General features: G+C 45.9%; 1 protein-coding gene and 1 long non-coding RNA gene across 2 annotated transcripts; one reads left to right on the top strand and one right to left on the bottom strand.

The window, feature by feature from the left end:
• The first annotated feature begins 7,881 nt into the window (after positions 1-7,881).
• Positions 7,882-18,479, top strand: SLC46A2 (solute carrier family 46 member 2). Its single transcript, XM_059925335.1, has 4 exons — positions 7,882-9,165; positions 10,550-10,633; positions 11,045-11,201; positions 17,614-18,479. Exons 1-4 carry the CDS (start codon positions 8,046-8,048, stop codon positions 17,678-17,680), a joined length of 1,428 nt encoding a protein of 475 aa, XP_059781318.1. The 5' UTR covers positions 7,882-8,045; the 3' UTR covers positions 17,681-18,479.
• Positions 12,528-22,459, bottom strand: LOC132367279 (uncharacterized). The gene is made up of 4 exons (XR_009503746.1): positions 22,199-22,459; positions 20,897-20,990; positions 15,560-15,749; positions 12,528-12,849 (listed from the first exon to the last, which is right to left on the bottom strand). It is a non-coding gene; the product is annotated as an uncharacterized LOC132367279 (long non-coding RNA).
• Positions 22,460-22,569: the final 110 nt, after the last annotated feature.

Below are 22,569 nucleotides of genomic sequence, written 5' to 3'. Positions count from 1 at the left end.
GTATGATAATCTCTAGGTGCATCCATGTTGCTACAAATGGCATTATTTCATTTTTTTTATGGCTGGGTAGTATTCCATTGTATATATGTCTTCTTTATCTATTCATCTGTCAATGGACATTTTAGTTGTTTTCATGTCTTGGGTATTGTGAATAGTGCTGCTATGAACGTAGGGGTGCATGTATCTTTTTGAATTATAGTTTTGACTGGATATATGCCCAGGAGTGGGATTGCTGGGTCATATGGTAATTCTATTTTTAGTTTTCTGAGGAACCTCCATACTGTTTTCCACATTGACTGCACCAATTTACAAGGAATTTTAACTTTAAAGACTGGTTAGGGCTTCCCTGGTGGTGCAGTGGTTAAGAATCCACCTGTCAATGCAGGGGACATGGGTTTGAGCCCTGGTCTGGGAAGATCCCACATGCTGTGGAGCAACTAAGCCTGTGCGCCACAACTACTGAGCCCGCATGCCACAACTACTGAAGCCTGTGCACCTAGAGCCCATGCTCCGCAACAAGTCACTGCAATGAGAGGCCCACGCACTGCAATGAGAGGCCCACGCACCGCAATGAAGAGTAGTCCCTGCTCGCTGCAACTAGAGAAAACCTGTGTGCAGCAACAAAGACCCAACACGGCCAAAAATAAATAAATTTATTTAAAAAAAAAGAAGACTGGTTAGAGTTTGAGTCTCCAAAGGTGAAAGGGAAGAGTGGTCAAAGAGAAAGGAGATATACCAGGAAGGTGTGGTATTACTGAAGCAAGAGAATAAACTCTCAAAGATTTAAGAAAGAGGCTACAACTCTCAAAGGTTGCTCAGAGTCAAGTAGGATAAGGACTGAAAATGTCCATTAGATTTAATGACGTGGAATCACTGACCTCAGAAAATCCATTTTAGTGACACGATAGAGCTGAAAATAAAATAGAAAATAGTAGAGTTTAAAAGTTTGAAGGGACTGGCTGGAAGTAAAATAGAAAATAGTAGAAGAGCCTGAAAGGTTGAAAGGAATGCAAAGTTCTGAACTTGTAATTTTGGAGCATGAAAGAGTGAGACTTGACTGGAGAAACAGCATAGGACTGCTGGGTAGTTTAGAGGGCTCATTTGAGATTGGAGTCTGTAAATTTATAGTTAAAATCTGACTTACTGTGAGACTTCCCCCCAACTAGTCCTCAGCTACTTGAATGCCAGCAGATAACTGGGTTTATCCAAGGTTGGCATGCAAAGATAAAAGAACCAGAGAGTTTGATCTACTGAAAAGGGTGTTTCCAAAATGATGTACCTCTGCTATCTAAGTTAGATAGATAGAGGTAGATAGGAGAGGAAGAGAAGAAAGGAAAAATCATACATCGATTTGGAATGATTTGGAAAAATCATACATTAGTGTAGGGGTGTGTGCATCCTGATAAGATCAAAGAAACATTGAAGTAGAAGTAGCTGAACAAGCAACACAGGAGAGGAGGCTGTAGTTAGAGTGGGGTATTTGAATTAGTGACTCTGGAGGTGGCACAGCTACAGTTGATGATCAGATCCAGGATCCAAGGGAGTTTGTGGCTGAAGAAGGGTGGAGGTCACTAGAGATTAAAGGCCTTGGGTTTGACTCCATCAAATCTCTTTCACTTGCAATTGATGGAAAACCTAAATCAAACTGGGATTGGGAAAGGGGTATACAGAAGTTTTTGTTAAGAAGCAACATTGTGAAAATGACTATACTACCCAAAGAAATCTACAGATTCAATGCAATCCCTATCAAACTACCAATGGCATTTTTCACAGAACTAGAACAAAAATTTCACAATTTGTATGGAAACACAAAAGACCCCGAATAGCAAAGCAATCTTGAGAAGGAAAAACAGAGCGGAGGAATCAGGCTCCCTGACTTCAGACTATACTACAGAGCTATAGTAATCAAGACAGTATGGTACTGGCACAAAAACAGAAATATAGATCAATGGAACAGAATAGAAAGCCCAGAGATAAATCCACACACATATGGTCACCTTATTTTTCATAAAGGAGGCATGAATATACAATGGAGAAAAGACAGCCTCTTTAGTAAGTGGTGCTGGGAAAACTGGACAGCTACAAGTAAAAGAATGAAATTAGAACACTTCCTAACACTGTACACAAAAATAGACTCAAAATGGATCAAAGACCTAAATGTAAGGCCAGACACTATAAAACTCTTAGAGGAAAACATAGGCAGAACACTCTATGACATAAATCACAGCAAGATCCTATTTGACCCACCTCCTAGAGAAATGGAAATAAAAACAATAATAAACAAATGGGACCTAATGAAACTTAAAAGCTTTTGCACAGCCAAGGAAACCATAAACAAGATGAAAAGACAACCCTCAGAATGGGAGAAAATATTTGCAAACAAAGCAACTGACAAAGGATTAATCGCCAACGTATACAAGCGGCTCATGCAGCTCAATATGAAAAACACAAACAACCCAATCCAAAAACGGGCAGAAGACCTAAATAGACATTTCTCCAAAGAAGATATACAGATTGCCAACAAACACGTGAAAGGATGCTCAACATCACTAATCATTAGAGAAATGCAAATCAAAACTACAATGAGGTATCACCTCACACCAGTCAGAATGGCCATCATAAAAAATCTACAAACAATAAATGCTGGAGAGGGTGGGGAGAAAAGGGAACCCTCTTGCACTGTTGGTGGGAATGTAAATTGATACAGCCACTATGGAGAACAGTATGGAGCTTCCTTAAAAAACTAAAAACAGAACTGCCATATGACCCAGCAATTCCTCTACTGGGCATATACCCTGAGAAAACCATAATTCAAAAAGAGTCATGTACCACAATATTCATTGCAGCACTGTTTACAATAGCCAGGACATGGAAGCAACCTAAGTGTCCATCGACAGATGAATGGGTAAAGAAGATGTGGCACATACATTCAATGGAATATTACTCAGCCATAAAAAGGAAACGAAATTGAGTTATTTGTAGTGAGGTGGATGGACCTAGAGTCTGTCATACAGAGTGAAGTAAGTCAGAAAGAGAAAAACTAATACCGTATGCTAACACATATATATGGAATCCAAAAAAAAAAAAAGGTTCTGAAGAACCTAGGGGCAGGGCAGGAATAAAGATGCAGATGTAGAGAATGGACTTGAGGACATGGGGAGGGGAAAGGGTAAGCTGGGACGAAGTGAGAGAATAGCATTGATCTATATACACTACCAAATGTAAAACAGATAGCTAGTGGAAGCAGCTGCATCTCACAGGGAGATCAGCTTGGTGCTTTGTGACCACCTAGAGGGGTGGGATAGGGAGGGTGGGAAGGAGACACAAGAGGGAGGGGATATGGGAATATATGTATATGTATAGCTGACTCACTGTTATACAGCTGAAACTAACACACCACTATAAAGCAATTATACTCCAATAAAGATGTTAAAAAAAAGAAAAAAAGGTGAAGAGGTAGTTTAGCTTCAGGCAGAGCTCGTAGGATGTGATCAGGATCTGACTCTCCATCTTTCAGCTCTGTTGTCCTCTATATGGGTTCCAATCTCAGGCAAGCTCTGCTCTAGTGGGAGCAAAACGGCTGCCAGCAACCTCCAGACTTTCATCCTCACCAGTCTAAGATAAGCAGAGAAGAATAAGTGTCTCCTCCCCAACTATTTAAGTCAGAGTCCTGGGCCTCATTCTTACTGGTTCAAATTTGGGTCACATTTCCATCTCCAAACCAATCACTGTGATCACAGGCACTTAGTGCTGTGATGGGCCAGACCTGAGTCTCATTTCCACTTGGAAGATGGTTCATCAGAGGAAAAATGGGGTGTTCTTACCAGAAGAAGAATCAATGTATCCTGGCCAGTAAAAACAGATGTCTTACTTCTTCTAGTGTTGAGCAGGTTGTTCATGAGGCCATTCATGTTGGGAGCAGAGCTTGGGGTAGAGAGGAATCCCATTAAGCCAGAATCTTTGAAAGAGGAGGCATGGCCTGGCATCAGTGACTACATGTGTAAAACAGAACTTGGAGTGTTTGTACAGTGCCTATTAATAACTCTTCAGACTTGAAAGATCCTTGAGGGCAAAGGATTTTTTATCCCTGGTACCAAGTAGTGAGCCTGATACTCAAAAAATGCTTGTAAATGATGGATGGATGGATGGTAGATGAATGGATGATGAATGAACAAATGAATCACTGAGTTTGAAAATATCTTAGGAATAGGCTCACAGTATTTGACAAAGTTTTGAACACACAAATGCATTTTGAAAATGTATCTCTTCAATTATGTCAGAAATGGAGCATTGTGAAAATAGCATGGACTCTGAAGTCACACAAACCAAGATTTGAATTCTGGCTCTGTGTGACCTCGTGCAAATGATTTAGCCACCCTAAGTCTGTTTCCTCATCTATAAAATTGGGCAATGTTAGGGTGCCACCCTGAGGGGGAGTAGCCAATGAAACAATTTCCCAAGAAGATCCATGGGTGGCATTCATTATTTTGATAACTTATTATAAATGAGGCCTAGCTCTCAGCCTGACAGAATAAACTTCATCAGCACTCGGAGAGGGAAGTCATTTCCCAGACAGAGGCCCACATTAACCAAATTAGAAAGGCAGAGAAATCAGAATGCCAATGTATTAACTTACCATGAGAAATTATTTGGAGTATTCACGTAACTAGCACATTTTCTTCCTGCGCTCAGCTCTATTGGGAAGTAAAATCACAACCAGAAGATTGCTTGTGCTCAGGCAAGGGAACTTGGGGTGGCCCCTGCATGTAGCGATGGACCAGCCATTGGGAAACCCTAGAAAGAAAGTTCTTGGATGGTCACTGACAAGGTTTATCTCTGTCTCCTAGAATGAGTTTGTATATCTTTGCTTTGTTCATTATATATTTATGTCTTGGAGGGCATCTTCTTTCCTTCACTTGTAATGTCTTGGGAAAAGGCTCACCTCAGCCCCTAAAATGTCAACAATAGAGAAGAACACCTTTCCCATCAGTGCAGCCTGCATCAGCAGCGAGGGTCTCCCTGGCCCTCAGGATCTGGGTCAGACGGCTTAACTACCCAAGTCCACAGCCTGTGACATTCCCAAGCCCATCCCAGATTTCAGCAAGTCCCTGGGAGACTGGTGTTCTTGTGGTCTCCTCTCCTGCTTGCTCATGATCTCTGCCCAGAGTTATGTTAATCCAGACATGAATCACAGATTCTTCACCGGCTTCCACCAAAATAAAAAAATAAAAAATTCCACTTACACAAAACATTCATGAGTGGACTTTTCTAAAGAACCAAGGAGGTAGGGTGAGGTCTCAGGAAGGATTCATATACACACATGAGACGGCAAGCTGTTTAGAGCCCTATTAGACCTTCCTATTCTTCTAAATTTCCTCAGACGACACTGACACGGGGGTTCCTATTCTCACCAGCAGACCCGAGTCTCACTTCCCCACGCCTCTTTTCTGCCTCCCCCCCCCCATCCCCACCCCAGTGGAAAGTCAAAACAAACGCTCCACCTCTCTCCCTGTCTGCTCGACCCTGACACAGGCACAGCAGCCCCGGCGAGCAGGAACCTAAAGTCATACAAGGGCGACTCAAGTCAGAAGAAGGTCCTCTCTGCAGGAGTGTGTACTTAAAGGAGGAAGCAAGTCAGCCAGGGAAACCCGTCTCCACCTAGTCCAAGGCAGTGAGCCCGTGAGACAGAAGGAGAACAACTGCAAAGAAATAAAGGGTCCTGGGGACTTTATTCAGCAGCAAATGATCCTGGTGACTGTTCTTGTGGGATCTACCCCCTGCCAGAGTCCAATTTTAGCATCTGCAGGGACACACAGGGCTGGCAGGACCTCCCCCTCTCTCCCTTGGCGCTGGGGTTTAAGGACAAAGCCTCCAGGCTGGGACCCACGCTGGTTTGGGTCCTGTGCTGGCTCGGGTCCTGTGCTGGCTCCTGGACCTTTAATTCAGGTGCTCAAAGCAGGACTCTTCTCCAAGAGGCCTTTGTCTTGGAGGAAGGGCTGAGCCTAGCTGCTCCTGAGGGTTTTGTTTGGGGGTTTTGTTTGTTTTTTTTGTTGCTGTTGTTGTTTAATTGTGGTAAGAACACTTAACATGAGAGTTTCCCTCTTAACAAATTTTAAAGTGTATATAGTGTTACTGACTGTAAATACAATGTTGTACAGCAGATCTCTGGAGCTGCTTCATTTAGCTTGACTGCAACTTTATGCTACTTGATTAGTAATTCCCCATTTCTCCCTCCCTCCGCCCCCAATCCCTGGCACCCACCATTCCACTCTATGAATCTGACAATTTTAGATACCTCATATGGGAACTCATGTAGCATTTGTCTTTCTACAACAGGTTTATTTCACTTAGCATAATGTCCTCAAGGTTGATCCATGTTGACACAAATCTCAGGATTTCCTTCTTTTTAAAGGCTGAATAACATTCAGTTGTATTTATATACCACATGCTCTTTTTCCGTTCATCCGTCAGTGGACATTTAGGTTGCTTCCACATCTTGCCTATTGTGAATAGTGCTGCAACGAACACAGGAGTACTAATCTCTCTTCAAGAACCTAAAAATAGGACTTCCCTGGTGGCGCAGTGGTTAAGAATCCGCCTGCCAAGGCAGGGGACATGGGTTCGAGCCCTGGTCCAGGAAGGTCCCACATGCCGTGGAGCAACTAAGCCTGTGCGCCACAACTACTGAGCCTGTGCTCTAGAGCCCGCGAGCCACAACTACTGAGCCCGTCTGCCACAACTACTGAAGCCCGCGCGCCTAGAGCCCATGCTCCGCAACAGAAGCCACCGCACCGCAACGAAGAGTAGCCCCCACTTGCCGCAACTAGAGAAAGCCCGTGCGCAGCAACAAAGACCCAATGCAGCCAAAAATAAATAAATTTATATATTAAAAAAAACCCTAAAAATAAACAAGTGGGACTACATCAAACTAAAAAGCTTCTGCACTGCAAAAGAAAAAAAATCAACAGAGTGAAAAGGCAACCTACAGAATGGGAGAAAATATTGCACATCATATATCTGAAAGGGAGTTCATCTCCAACATATATAAGAATTCCTACAATTCAGTTGTAAAACAAACATGGGCTAAGGACTTGGATAGACATTTCTCCAAAGAAGATACACACATGGCCAAGAAGCACATGAAAAGATAAGCTAATCATCAGGGAAATGCAAATCAAAACCACAGTGAGGTATCACCCCACACCTGTCAAGATGGCTATTTATCAGAATAGATAAGTGTTGGTGAGGAGGTGAGACATTGGAACCCTTGTGCACTGGTGCTGTGAAAGGAAAATGTGGGGCAGCTTCTATGGAAAACAACGAAGTTTCCTCAAAAAAATAAAAGCAGCACTATGATCTAGCAATCCCACTGCTGGGTCTTTATCCAAAAGAATTGAAATCAGCACCTCAAAGAGATACTAGGACTCCTGAGTTTTAAAAATTTCTCTCAAAGTCTCTGCTACCCAGCTCCCCACAGCACATAGGTCCCTGTGACTTTTAAACCCCAAAATAAAACCTCACCGCCAACCCCCCCCCAACCCGCTGATCCCAGGCACCTCACTTCTTGCCCCAAACTGCCTTCCAGGGACAGAATTTTGCCCCCTGCCTTGGGGAGCGGGGGTGTCTCAGGCCAGGCCAAGTCCCAGGGGAAGGTGCCCAGCGACCTGCGGGAGGTCCAGGCACGCCCGGCCGTGCGGAAATCGGCCCTTCAGGCGGCCGCGCTGCCCGGAGCAGCGTGACGCGGGGGCACAGCGGAGACTCCAGACTCGCCGCGTGCTCCCCCGCGCCCGGCTTCCCTGGGCTGCCGCCAGTCCTGCTCCGCCGCCGGGGGCGGAGCGTGGCCCTTCTTGGTCCGGGGAGGCGTGGCCGCGGTGCCGGAGATCACTCGGCCGCCTGGCTGGCTGCTGTCACTTGCGCCCTGCGCCTGGCTCAGCTCGGCTCGCAGGTTTCCCCGCGCGCACCCGGGCTGCGCCCCCGCCCTCCGGAACAACAGCGGCAGCAGCAGCGGGCAAGCCCCTCCCTCCATCCCCCATCAGAGAGACCACATGGGCCTGGGGACCATCTGTCCGTGCAGGGGCCCCCTGCCTCGCCTCCAGGCATGGACCTGGGTCGAACCCGTGGTGGCCTCCACCCAGATGGCCACCTCTCTGTACGACGCGGGGCTGCTCCTCGTGGTGAAGGCGTCCTTCGGAGTCGGGGTCTTGTCCAACCACAGCGCCAGCCCATCGCCCCCGGGGGCTCTAGAGAACCAACAACAGAGAGCCATCTCCAACTTCTACATCATCTACAACCTTGTGATGGGCCTGACACCCCTGCTGTCGGCCTATGGGCTGGGCTGGCTCAGCGACCGCTACCACCGCAAGATCTCCATCTGCATGCCTCTGCTGGGCTTCATGCTCTCCCGCCTCGCGCTGCTGCTCAAGGTGCTGCTGGACTGGCCCGTGGAGATGCTATACGGGGCGGCGGCGCTGAACGGGCTGTGTGGTGGCTTCTCGGCGTTCTGGTCGGGGGTCATGGCCCTGGGATCCCTCGGCTCCTCGGAGGGCCGCCGCTCCCTGCGCCTCATCGTGATTGACTTGATCCTGGGCTTGGCGGGATTCTGCGGGAGCATGATCTCTGGGCACCTCTTCAAGCAGATAGTCGGGCACTCCAGCCAGGGCCTGCTGCTGACCGCCTTCAGCGTGAGCTGTGCCACCTGTGCCCTTTTCTACAGCCTCTTGGTGCTGAAGGTCCCTGAGTCCAAGGCCAAGCCCGGCAAGGCTGTGGATACGGTGTCTGGCACAGTCGGCACCTATAACACCCTGGATCCTGATCCGACAGACATGCAGAGTGTGGTGAGGCACCCTTCATCTCCTGCAAAAGCAAAGCCCAAGAAAACCATTATTGCCCTGCTCTTTGTGGGTGCCATCATATATGACCTGGCAGTGGTGGGCACAGTGGACGTGATACCCCTTTTTGTGCTGAGGGAGCCTCTGAGTTGGAACCAAGTGCAGGTGGGCTATGGTATGGCTGCAGGGTACACCATCTTCATCACCAGCTTCCTGGGTGTCCTGGTCTTCTCCCGCTACTTCCAGGACACCACCATGATCATAATAGGAATGGTCTCCTTTGCGTCTGGAGCCCTTCTCTTGGCTTTTGTGAAAGAGACATACATGTTCTACATTGGTGAGTCGAGTCTGGCATTCTTGGGGAGGCAGGACAAGGACACGGCGCATCCCCCGAGTCATGGGGCTGACCCCAGGGATGCTGTGGTCTAGGTGTCCCAGCTCAGCACCGGAGATTATACCTGCTACCTAGGAGACACAAGGGAGACAGGATTATGTGCACTTGAGTTTGTCGGTATTGTTACCTGTGTGGCCCCTGAAATGTTACCAGAGTGGTGCCCATAGCTCTAGGAAGTCAAGGGAGGGCTGGTCAGTGGTGCCTGGAGTCAGCAGGAGAGCCTTCGGGATGCCCTTGAGTGGAGGAGATGGGGTTGAGTTTCTTCTCCCCAGTTTTAAAGGGATAAAACTTTAAGCAATCCAGCTGAAAAAGTCCTTTAATTAAAATCATTTCAATCATTTTGGGTCAAGCACAAGCTTTTTAAAAAGAGAGAAAAATTCTCCATAAATGCCTTCCACAACCAATGTAATACATTCATTCCCTCAAGGAAGCAGAATGAAGTTCCTATCTTGAGAACAAAGACAACCACAAGCAGAGAGCCCTGGCCCATGCTCCAACAGACCTTTCTACAATGATAGACATGTTCTGTATCTGTTCTGCCTAATACAATAGCCATTAGCCACGTGTGGCTATGAAGCCCTTGAAATGTGGCCAGTGCAACTTAAAGAACAGAATTTTTCATACTATTTCATTTAAATTAATTTAAATAGTCACGTGGCTGGCTAATGGCTAACATATTCGAACAACTCTAGGTGGTTCCCAGAGACCGTCCTTTGGCGGAGGTCACACAACTCAGAAAAACCCCTCACAAAATGGCAAGATTACCTTTAGCCAGCTCCCAGTTCAACAGGCCGTGTGCAAGGGCCGGAGTCCCCCCTCCCCTTCCCTCCCCACCACCTCACACACACACACACCCCCGCCAAGGGATAATGAACAGGGCTTGAGGGAAGGAGGGGTGTGGCAGGTGTGTTAGTGGCACACATTTCTAGATGCAGTTTGCCAAAGCTCCTGGGACCACCTCCCGGAGGTGACGATGAACGGCGAGGGCAGACACCTCTCTCCCAGGAGGCAAGGAGTTGAGTGACATCAGCTCCACTTCCCTAGAAACAACTTAACTCTACCAATAAAGACACCCTTCACCCTCTGTCACCACTGTGCTTGGCACCATGCAGATGGGTCTGCAGCAATGTGCTCAGAGAATCAGCCTGCCCAGGGCGGGGGGAGGAGGTGGGGGGGGTCCTAGTCTGCCAGCAGAGAAACCATTTCTTCAAGGCCACATAGGACTGTGGGAGAGGGGGTTCTAGAGGAGGCCTTTGCTCTATTCTGATTTACTCTTTGGCCAAGGCTGGGCTACAGTGAGGAGTGTTCTCCTGTGATTCCTTTCCAGCTCGGGCCGTCATGCTGTTCGCTCTCATCCCCATCACAACCATCCGATCGGCAATGTCCAAACTCATCAAGGGCTCCTCTTATGGTGAGTGAAAGGAATTTCTCGGAGGTTCTCTCTGTCTGGACGGTTTCAGAGCCACTTGGCTTGAGGCACAGGGTTTGGACTGGCAGAAGGCACAGGAGAGAGTTCCAGAAGCAGCCGTGAAGACACTAGAAACACACTGGTGTCCATCCAGAGTGGAGGGAGTGAGAGCAGCAGGGTGGGAAAGACTCGGAAAGTCAGCCTCTGAAAAGCCACAGTCAAAGGGAGATACTACCATCCACGGGCCACGGGAAGAGTCAGCTGGGTGGAGGCAAGAATCCTGTAAAATGAGCCATGAAGACAGAGGGAGTCTGGGAAGGGTGAGGGGTCTCCTGAGAACCCCCCAGAGACTCAGCTCTCAGGGAACAAGGAGGGACAGCTTAGTAACCTTGGTAACCTTGGTCCCTTCCACAGGAAAGGTGTTTGTCATCCTGCAGCTGTCCCTGGCTCTGACCGGGGTGGGGACATCCACAGTGTACAACAAGATCTATCAGCTCACCATGGAGAAGTTCGTTGGCACCTGCTTTGCACTCTCCTCCTTTCTCTCCTGCCTGGCCATCATCCCGATTGGGTAAGACAGGACCAGCATCTGCTCTTTGGGCTGGGGCCTGGGGCTTAGGTCAAGGACTGTTGGAGCATTTCCAGCCCATTATCATAAAGTATTATTTATTTTCAACAATTACACAATGGGTTCTGAGTAGGCTCTCTCACAGGGAAAAAGTTCTCCTGTTCCCCCAAACTAATAGTCTGGCAATTTGGAAATTCCCTGAAGTTGTAAGTAATAAACAGAGGGCCCTAACAAGCTGGCTCACTTCCTGGTGGTTTTGTAATACAATTTATTTATAGGCAACTCATATACTTCCTTGTAATCAGGGGCTGGGATTAGAAACCTTCTTGTACCACTCAGACCTCTTTTGCTTAGTCTCCTTTAGGTGAGAGTCAGCCGGCCTCACTTCCAGGTACTCCTTCTTCTCTGTACCTTCCAAGGGTTTGGCAACTTCTGTGCTCAGTGCCCTTTAAATCTCATGGCCACCGGACTGTGTGAGCTCCCCTGTAGGCCGTGGGCAGTTCCTTTGACCTCTCTGGGGGAATTGTCTTGCTTGCAAAACAAGAGCGCTAAAGTCTGGAAGATAACAGGCAGGAGGAAGGCTAGAGAAGGAAAGGAGGGGTACTCCAGGCCCATGGGGAGAGTGCCAGCCTAGATCATCACCAAAATGGACCACATGGAACAGTCTGGTCTTCGACCAGCCCCATCCAAGGGAAATATGGTATGAGCCACAAGTACAAGCCATATTATGTGATTTAAAATTTTCTAGTAGCCACGTTTAAAAACAATCAAAGTAGCAGGTGAAATGATTTTAATAACATTTGATTTGGCCCAATAGATCCAAAATATCTTTGTAATCAATTTATGAAATCAATGAGTCTTTTAAACTAAATCTTCAAAATCTGGTATTTTATACTGACAGCACACCTCAATTTGGACTCCATTTGAACACCTTTCAAGTGTTCAGTAGCCAATGTAACAACTAGTGGCTACATATTAGCTCAGTTTTGGTCTGTTTAGGCCCTTTTATCCTTTCCTAAGGTGTGGTTGTCTCACACTTGTATCAGTCCTACCAGAGGATTATTGATATCCACAGTAAGATACAAGGGACTTGATATAGATTTGCATTTTAAAGGGACCAGTAGCACACCAGAGCCCTACATATCAGTAATGGTGGTGTTATAGGCAGCAGAGTTAGACCAGAATTGAAGGCAGGTTGAAAGTGGGAAGTGGATGGTGGCATCCTCACCATCTTCTTTGAATTCTCACATCGCATTGCACAGGTCCCTGCCTGCATCAATCATGAAGGCTCTTTGCTTTATTTCATAGTTGAGAAAATAAGATATGAGGATCAAACAAACAGCCGAGAGAATTTGTACAAAACAGCAGACTCGATTACTAGTGCCTTCTTGGGCCAGTTCTCATTTTCTCAAGGTGTAGGACTGAGCCAGACCTGTCCTCAAGCTGCCCAGCCCTTAGGCCTTTTCATGTGCCGCTGTTTTCATGAGAGTCTCAGCTGAATAGGTTGGGTTTAGCTAGAGCTGACCCACAGTGCAAACTTCTCAGGAGTCCCAGCTCTTTGTCCATGTGAGTAATGGGTTAGTAGCCGTGCCACCTGGAAGTTATCCAGTCCTGTCTGATTGGCAGTTGGTTGAAATATAGTCTCTTTGACCTAAACAAATCAACAAAAAACAACAAAAGAAAACAAGTCTGACTAGTTAATGTGTGTCATAGCTAGAGATATAAACACATGAAAGCAATGAGAATATGCAATAATTGGCTCCTTTCTGCAGTTTCATTGCTTCATATGTGTGCTAAGGAGATGCTTTCCCTTTTTAAGAGACTTTGGGGTGCATGAAACAGGTGTGCTGCCCTTGACACCTACCCCCCAACGTACTATGTAATATGCACTTGGACCCAGTCCTACACTGTGTGCATGGAATCTTGGTTAAGATATGCATGATCTTCATGATCTTATATCACAGAAACAGGGACAGAATCTTGAACCAATCATAAGTAACTGAATGCTCATGTGAATTGAGGCACTTAAGTAGTTGCTAATTGTTTTCCTCTGTTGTAGACATTTAGCTATAGAGGGACCCATGTGCAAACGAAGCCTCCTTTGCTTGCTGTACACTGGAATCACCTGGAGAGATTTAAAAACTACTGATGTCTGGCTCCTACCCGCAGAGATTTTGACTCAGTTGATCTGGGATGCAGCCTGGGCACAGGAATTTTTTAAAGCTCTCCAGTTTATTCGGATATACAACCAAGGTTGAGAACCTCTGGTATAAAGGGAGTTTTTCTATTACCTTTCCCTTCCACGAAGTCACAAGTAAATAAGATCCTGGAAAATTATTACAAGAGGCCAAGGCTGCACCATCAATCATTAAGCGCTATTAGCAGGAAAGACCAGAACTCTCTAACCACAGAAAGAAAAGCTACATTCCAATGACATAAAAGCCCAGGAAGACATGTCACAGCAGGGAGTGGAGGAGGCCACGGAGGGCAGAAGGCTGGGAGGAGAGGTTCCTGGGCTGAGCTGCCAACAGCCCATCTGCAGGAAGGGAGTGTGGCCCCAGCCCTTCCTGGTACCAAAGTGAGTCAATTTCATGTCACTGTGAGAACCTGCCCTCTCCTGCCTGCTCATCTTTACATGCGACAGGGAGATGCTGCGGGAATCACTGTCTGGCTCTGCCCATCCACAACCCACTGGCCGCCTGACACACATGTGCTCGGCTGCGGCCTCGTGCTCCATAGAGAAAACAGACGCCATCAGAGGGGAGTGGGCTCATCTTCTCCAAGCCTACGTTCTTTTGCACCCATCCTGTCCTTCTCCTCCCCCCAACCTCTCTCTGAAAGATAATAATAGCAAACACTTAAACAGCCCTTATTATGTGCCAGGCACTACTTTAAATATTTCATATATTTTAACCTTGTCAAACAATCCTCTGAGACAATTACATTTTATCCCCATTGTGCAGATGAAGAAACCGACTCTCAGATGTCATGTAACTTGCCAAAGATTACAGAGCTAATAAGTGGCAGAGACAGGATTTGAACCCAGGCAGTTGGTTCTCAGCCACTACTTGACTTGCTTCTTAGAAGAGTCACTGGGTATCTGGGTGCCACCTCTCCCCTCTCCTTAGACAGCTTACTTGCACTACTTAGCTGCTCCCTCTCCTGAATTCTTCCTATCAGAAGTGACACGTGATCTACCACCCTCTCTCCTCCTCCTTTTTATGGCCACGTTCTCCAGTGCTGGTCTGCACCTGCTGTCTCGTCCTCACCTCCCGTTCACTTTTCAACCCCCTATACAGACTGATTTCCCCCTTCAGTGCCACCAGGGCTACGCTAAGATCTGACTTCCTCACAGCTGAATGCAGTGGACACTCCCTGCCATCCTCATATTGCGTGGATTCTCAGAGGCCCCCAGCACTGTTGGTCACTTTCCTTGGAAGGCACTTGTCACTGTCACTTGACTTTCTTAACACCTCCCCTCCCGGGTTTCTCTTACCTCTCTGACTTCTCTATAAACCTCCACATGGAAGAAATCTTTGGGGCTCTGCTCTGGGTTGTCATCTCATGTCATGTCCTCTCTAAACAATCTTAAGTATGTTCAAAACCTCAAATTACCATTTCAATTTCCAAAATTGGGTCCTTGATGCCCTCCTAAAGTCTGCTCCCCTCCAGTCTTTCCCATCTCATTAAATGGCACCAGCACTCACCCAGGGTAGAAACTGGAGAGTCACCAATGTCCTCTCTCTTGTTCATCTCCCCACACCTCCCATCCATTAAGCCTCACTGATTCTACCTCCAACATACGCATCCAATTCATCCTTTTCTCTTTATCTCTACTGCTGCCACCCAAGCACTTGGGGGACCAAATTCGCCTCTGAGCCATTCTCCCCACATCCACACGTGTTCCCCTCTCATCCTCTCTCCATCAGGTGGCCAGAGCAGTTTCCTTAGAGTGTACATCAGTTCACATCATCTCCTGCCCAAAGCTCTGCGCTTGGCTTTCACTGCTCTTAAGACCCAAATTTCTTACCGTGGACCACAGGTCCTTCATAATCTAGCCTCCCATTCTATGCTTCAGCCCCAGGAGCCTACTCTCATGCTCTTCCCCCTTCCTTACCCACACATCTTTCTTAACACAACTTAGTTGTGGTCTTAACTTGAACACCATTTTCTCAAAGAGGATTTGAGAAAATCCCCTTCTCAATCTAACTTCAATCCTTCTATTATATGCTCCCCAAGCTTCCTATACTTTTCCTTCATAGCATGATAGTTGATGATTATTTAGTGATTATCATGTTTTACAAGCTTGCTCACTAGACTGTAGGCTCCCTGAGGGCAGGAACCACACCTGTTTGGCTCACCTCGTATCCTGTGTCCAGCAGAGAGCTTAGCGTGTACTCAAAGTATTTAATGAATGAACAATCTGTCAGAAGGGTGTGACACCTACTAGCCAGCACTGCTGACCAGCCGTATCCCAGAGCTGCCTGTTGACTGGCCATGAAGTCAGGGGTTGGCCATCACCATATCAATGAAGATTGATCAACAGTCAATCTAAGAAAGAAATAGAAAATTTTAGTCATGCTATCCTAAGGATTATAACCCGGGAGACAGTATTTCAGAAAACTCTGAGGACTGTTCCACCTGTTAGAGGTCAAGGCACAGTTACATAAGTTGTTTTTTGGGTTTTTTTAAAATTAATTTATTTTATTTATTTTTGGCTGCATTGGGTCTTCATTGCTGTGCACGGGCTTTCTCTAGTTGTGGCGAGTGGGGGCTACTCTAGGTTGCGGTGCACAGGTTTCTCATTGCGGTGGCTTCTCTTGTTGCAGAGCACGGGCTCTAGGCACGTGGGCTTCAGTAGTTGTGGCACACAGTCTCAGTAGTTGTGGCTCGCAGGCTTAGTTGCTCTGCGGCATGTGGGATCTTCCCGGACCAGGGCTTGAACCCGTGTCCCCTGCGTTGGCAGGCGGATTCTTAACCACTGCACCACCAGGGAAGCCCTACATAAGTTTTTCAGACAATGGGTTATACATCAAAGTAACATATTGCGGGGGCGGGGGGGCGAGGGATAAACTAAGAGTTTGGGATTAACATATACACACTACCGTATATAAAGTAGGTAAACAAGGACGTACTTTATAGCACAGGGAACTATACTCAGTATCTTGTAATAAACTATAATGGAAAAGAATATATACATGAATCACTTTGCTGTACACTTGAAACTAACACAACATTGTAAATTAACTATACTCCAATTTGAAAAAATTTCCCAATATGGACCAGAAAAGATAACCAAAGTAACATATTGACAGTTTACATAGTCCAACAAGGTGAGCAGTGGGTTATTATGACCCCTTACAGGATTGAGAAAGGAATGTTAACTCCTAGGGAGTTACCTTGCTGGCACCAGGAGGAAATTGCTTTTTTCTTTTTTTGGTGAGTAGGAATTCCTGTGTCTTTTAAGGGGATCTAGTTAGCGTATAATGCAGGCACACAATGCACACTAAAGGGGAGGAGGCAGTTGCTCAAATGGGCAGAGAATCTTATGTTTACAAGTTTTCTTGTCCTGCCTTAATTTAATTCATCAACCACGTGGCTGTGCCGTCGTGGTCCACAGTAGGGAGGGGTGAGCTGTGGAGTCGGGCCTGCAACCGGAATTCATGTGGTCCTGGGCTAGCAGCCTCTAAGTCTTGGCTTGCCTCTTACCAGCTCTGTCATACCATGAGCTCTAAGTACAGTAAGTGCTCCCCCCTGGAGAGCCCTGGGGCTCATGGAAGGTGGGGAATCAGTGTTTGGAAGTTTCCACAAAGCTTTTCCTTAGAAGGGTTTGGATTTATGCTCACACCCCATCCAGCAGCTCCAGATGTGGTCCATCCATCAGGAAGAACTGTGTGCCAGCTTAGAACCTGAGGTCCCTAGAGCTCAAACAGTTGAGAAAACTGGGGACACCAGAGGTTGAAGGACATGCCAAAGGTCACACAGATCCAAGACTTCAACTAGAGCTCCTCATTCCTATGCATTCACTTATCTCCAAATATTTTTAAACAATGTAATGATTTATGGAAGAGAGAAAAGGGCTATGGAAAGGCAAAAGAGGATGCAGCGAATTCTGCTTGGGATGAGCAAAACTTGATCTTGAGGTCCACATGGGAGTTCATCATCGGGCAGAAGTGAGATGGAAAGAGACTCCAAGAAAAGGAAAATGTAGATGCAAAGGGCTCTTGATGTTATGGGACAGGAAGGAGGCTGGAGTGAGAGAAGTTCCCTCGGGCCATCTCCCTTCATGCCGTACAGCATTCTGCTGCCATAATGGATAGAACCTCCTAGTCTACCAGTGATAAAGAGGTGGCCAGAGACCTCCCCGCCCCATTCCAGCTGTTCTCTCATAATTCTCTATTGTAAATTCTTACAGCATCGTGGCCTATAAGCAAGCCTCATGGTTGCAGCATGGAGACATCGCAGAGAAAGGAAGGTCCTGATCTGCGGGAGCCGGAAACACCAGCAATGGCTGGGGCCCTCTGAAGACCAAGGAAGGGAACAGGAACTGGAACCAAAGTAACCCATTGCTCAAGAAACCCGAGTTCCAGCCAGAGTCAGCCTCAGAGTGACTTGCTCTGGCTCAAGGGTCCCTGGTGGGTAGGGAAAAGCATTTCCCCTGATGGAGTAACTTTCTCAGCTTTCAGACATCACTATCAGTCAGAGGTTAGGTTCTGCAGACAGTAGAGTGTGAACTTTCAAGGGTGATATGAAGGCCACACACACAGCCATACCGGACACTGAAGCCCCTTTTCTTCCAGGAATGGAAGGGCTTCAGTGTCTGGTATGAGGGCTCCAACATACGGTAACTAGTCACCCAGGAGTCCTGTGTGAGAACTCAAAGGCACACATTTTCAACAGCCTGAGGGGAATAGGGAAGGGATGTTTTGTAAGAACTGCCAACAGTGAACGTCAGTCAATATTTTTTAAATTAAAATAGAAACTTGAAAAAAAGTTAGTCTTCTTCCCGGAGGCCTTGTTAGCTGTGAACAACTCCAGAGAAATCTGGAGCTCAGGCATTTGACTTCAGGGTAGTTTTGCTGTTACTGTTGTTTTTAAGAAGCAAATATCAAAAGGCTTTCTTCAAAGGAATATAATTGGATACTTTCAGTCAACAGTATTTCCTAAAGGGAGAGGGGTGATATACTAAGAGCCATTTTATTTTGAGGTACTTATTTTTATAGCCTATTTTAATTATGTGTATAAAAGACTCACCTCCTAATAAAATCAACATTGACAGCATGAGTGTGTGAATCATTCTTTCTTTGGTCAGTTTCCCACTAGAACTCAGACATAGCATTCTTAGACTAGGGTTAAACTTAAAGCTTGCAAATGCTTAAAAGCTAGCATTTAAATCTCAGAGCATTTGGGCTCAGAGTTGTATAGCTGATCCCTTGCAGGGACTGGTCAAAACCTTATGGCACATCTACTAAGGTCCCGGCACCATGCTAGGTGCTGAGGTACAGCAAGAACACGACAGCTCCTGCCCTACCAGTGTATTATCGAATGGGTGGAGCAGACAGAACAGGAGGCAACAATGATGTATCCTATAATAAACGCTAACATAAGGGAGCATATAATCCAGATACAAGAGCGCAGGGAGGGCTTCTCAGAAGAAGTGGCATAAGACTGGAAAGATAAGGAGTTACCAAGGTGGGACGTTGAGGGACATTCCAGGCAGAAAGAACATGCTGGAAGGCCTGAAGGTGAAAATATCCCAAAATATACGAAATCAATGTGAGGGCAGAAAAGAGGGACGGAGGGAGAGGTATCCAGGGCAGTGGAATCAAGAGGTGAGATTGGAACAGTGAGGAGGAACAACATCAAGACAGAGCCTTTAAAAAGTCTCTTTATACCTAGAATAGTCGAATTCAGAGTCAGAAAGTACACTGGTATGCCAGCAGGTGGTGGGGTGGGGAGGCGGAATGGGGGGGTCAGTGTTTAAAGGGGACAGAGTTTCAGTTTAGGAAGGTGAAAAATTCGGGAGATGGATGATGGTGAGAGTTGCACAACAATGTGAATGTACTTAGTGCCACTGAACTGTACAGTTAAATATGGGTAAAATAGTATGTTTTATATTATGTGACTTTTGCCACAATAAAAAAAATTTTTTTTAAGTTTCTCTTTAGAAATGCAAATCAAAACTACAATGAGATACCACCTCATGCCAGTCAGAATGGCCATCATTTAAAAGTCTACAAATAACACATGCTGGAGAGGGTGGGGAAACCCTCTTACACTGTTGGTGGGAATGTAAATTGGTGCAGCCACTATGGAAAACAGTAGGGAGGTTCCTCAAAAACTAAAAAGAGAGTCACCATATGATCCTGCAATCCCACTCCTGGGCATGTATCTGGAGAAAACCGTAATTCGAAAAGATATATGCACCCTAATGTTCACTGCAGCACTACCTACAATAGCCATACATGGAAACAACCTAAATGTCCATTGACAGATGAATGGATAAAGAAGATGTGATACATGTATACAATGGAATACTACTCAGCCATTGAAAAGCATGAAATATTGCCATTTGCAGCAACATGGATGGACCTAGACATTATCATACTAAGCGAAGTAAGTCAGACAGAGAAAGACAAATACCACATGATATCACTTACATGTGGAATCTAAAATGCAATACAAATCAACATATCTATGAAACAAAAACAGGCTCATGGATATAGAGAACAGACTTGAGGTTGCCAAGGGAAAGGCGGGAGAGGGAAGGAATGGTAGTTTGGGATTAGCAGAGGCAAACTATTATATAGGATGGATAAACAACAATGTCCTACGGCATAGTACAGCGAACTATATTCAACATCCTGTGACAAACCACAATGGAAAATAATATGAAAAAGAATATATATATAACAGAAGAAATTAACAACATGGTAAATCAACTCTACTTCAATAGAAAGTTTTTTTAAAAGGAAAAAATAGTTTCTCTTTAGAGTAATGGCATAGGTGTTGAAAGGTTTCAAGCAGGAGCATGGAATGCTTACCTCTTTATCTTAGAAAGAGGACTCCGGCAGCACTGAGAATGAATTGGTGGAGGAAGGAGTGAGCGAGACTTGCAGAAGGAAGACAAGCAGAGAGGCCTCTGCATGAATCCAGGTGAAGGATGGTGGTGGACTGACACTGGGTAAGAAGCTATGAGGATGGAGAAAGGTTAGATGGACTTGGAGAAATATTTGCAAGCTAAAGGTCAACAGAAGTTGGTGATGGATGAACTGCAAAGGGTGAGGTAGAGGGAGGCAAGAATGACAGATCTGGGGTTCAGGCAACCCCAAATCTTCCAAAGGAGGCAGAGATCCTCGCTGAGACAGGCAACATCAGCAGAGAAGGTGGGATGGGGCAGACGAGTTCAAGGCCATGCTCTACCTCTCTAAACAAACTCTCACCAATATGCTCATTCCTCTGGACTCCTGGCCTCCCCAACCCTAGCCCCGGAACCGGTTCCCCAACCTAAATGAATCTAATCATTGGCTTCTCCATTCCTGTCCTAAAAAACTTGCTCTTGACATCTAGAAAAATTTCCTTACTTGTCCACATTGACCCTGCCACAAACTTGTGGGTTTTCACCTAAGCTGGGCTCTCAACACCCTAGTATTGACTCTTTTTCAACCCCACCTGTCACCAGGGTAGCAGTGTCAAACCTTTTCAGCTTCCTCCAGGTCTTCTAGCAGATGTTCTAACCCATTAGTTCTCAGTGTGGTTCCTGGATCGGCGTCATCAGCGTCCCATGGGAACCTGTGAGACATGCAAATTCTCAGGCCCCACCCAAATCAAACTCTAGGGCTGGGGCCCCAAAATTGGTGTTCTCACAAGCTCTCAGGCTTAGGAACCACTGTTCTAATCTATGGGCCTTTTTCTCCTTACAAACTTTTGCTGAGTCCCCCTCCTCCTCTCCCTGCATCCTTAATTCTTGAGGCCCCCAAAGCCCTGCCTTTGGTTCCCTTCCCAGGTCATCTAGTCTACCAGAACTCTCGTTCCAGCAATCTAGTCAACACCTCCCCCTGGGTTTCCTCAAACGTTAAGTCCAAACCAAATTCTTCTCCTACCCCACCTTCTAAGCCTATACTTCACCTTCTATTTTTCTCTTGATTGATTTCATATTTCAGTAAATGGCATCACCTCCCAGCTCCCAGGCTGGAAATCTCCAAGTAATCTCTGACCCCTTCCCCTCACCACAGAAATCCATCTCCCTTTCTATCACTTCTTTTTTATGATCTAGTCCCATCTATTCCCCCAGACCTTCAGTCTGACTACAATCCTCCAGCATACTATTTTCATAATCTTCTTAAAAGGAAAACAGTTTAAAAAATGATATATCTCCCTTTTAAATTTTCAACTGGCAAAGCACACAGGAAGGACTGTTACCGGAACATCCTTGATATTTAAGTTGGCCATATTTGAACAATAGGACAAGTCTTTCCATAAGGGTTATCACATAATGAGGGCCCAGCAGACACTTAGGTGCTTTGTATACATTATTGCTAGTCCTATCAGCAACCCTTCAGGAAAGGCATGTCTTCATTTCAAAGGTCATAATACTGAATTTCAGAGAGATGTGACTTGCCCAAAGCCACATACCTAGAAAGTAGAAAAGCTGACATTTGATCCCCAATCTCTTATCCCACACCTTGCTGCCTCATTTTGTATAACTGAAGTCTTATATTAATGGTGTCTACTACCAGTAAGCCAAGTTTAGCACCAGTTTAAGTCCATTCCCAGTGCATTGCCATCATTAGGTAAGCTTAACTGAGCATTCTGGTCTCTAATTTACAACACACTCGAACGCTCTAATGAGCTATGGAAGTTTCTTCTTTCTTTACAGATTTTTTAAAAACACAGGAATCAAAAAAAAAAAAAAATCAGGAAATGACTGGCTCTGACTCAGAATATGACATTGTGCTTTGCTACGGGATAGAATATGAAGAAATCCTTCATGTACTTACCTGGGCTGGCTGCCAGCCTTCCTGCCAATCACGGTTACAGATGGACACTGGGTGGTTTCTTCATGTCCTCAGATTGGTGCCACCTTGTAAGATGTAGGAGAGGGCAAACTGAGGATAAGTCCAAAAAGAAATGAAGAATAAACACAGTTAAATTATAGGTTTTTTTTCCTGTCGCTATGCATATCCTGACTCTTGAAGGCAAATGGATAAAACTCTTCAGAGAAAATAAGAAAACAGAACAAGAGGCACGCATGTTTTCCTGTCCTATAAAGCCGTACAAACGGAACGTGACTCAAGGTAAAGAAAGCGTCTTTTATAGGTTTATTGGTCCATTACTTTAAGTTAATTGAGGTAAAGAAACCTGTTTTAAA

The sequence above is a fragment of the Balaenoptera ricei genome, chromosome 6 (genome assembly GCF_028023285.1).
Source record: "Balaenoptera ricei isolate mBalRic1 chromosome 6, mBalRic1.hap2, whole genome shotgun sequence".
In the NCBI taxonomy this organism is placed as follows: domain Eukaryota; kingdom Metazoa; phylum Chordata; class Mammalia; order Artiodactyla; family Balaenopteridae; genus Balaenoptera; species Balaenoptera ricei.
This window is presented reverse-complemented; position numbering and strand designations above follow the sequence as displayed.

Excerpts from the sequence above, each read along its gene's own strand:
- SLC46A2 (XM_059925335.1), top strand. The coding sequence starts at position 8,046 with ATGGGCCTGGGGACCATCTGTCCGTGCAGGGGCCCCCTGCCTCGCCTC. Across the intron at positions 9,166-10,549 it reads GACATACATGTTCTACATTG|CTCGGGCCGTCATGCTGTTC; the intron begins GTGAGTCGAGTC and ends ATTCCTTTCCAG. Across the intron at positions 11,202-17,613 it reads CTGGCCATCATCCCGATTGG|CATCGTGGCCTATAAGCAAG; the intron begins GTAAGACAGGAC and ends AAATTCTTACAG.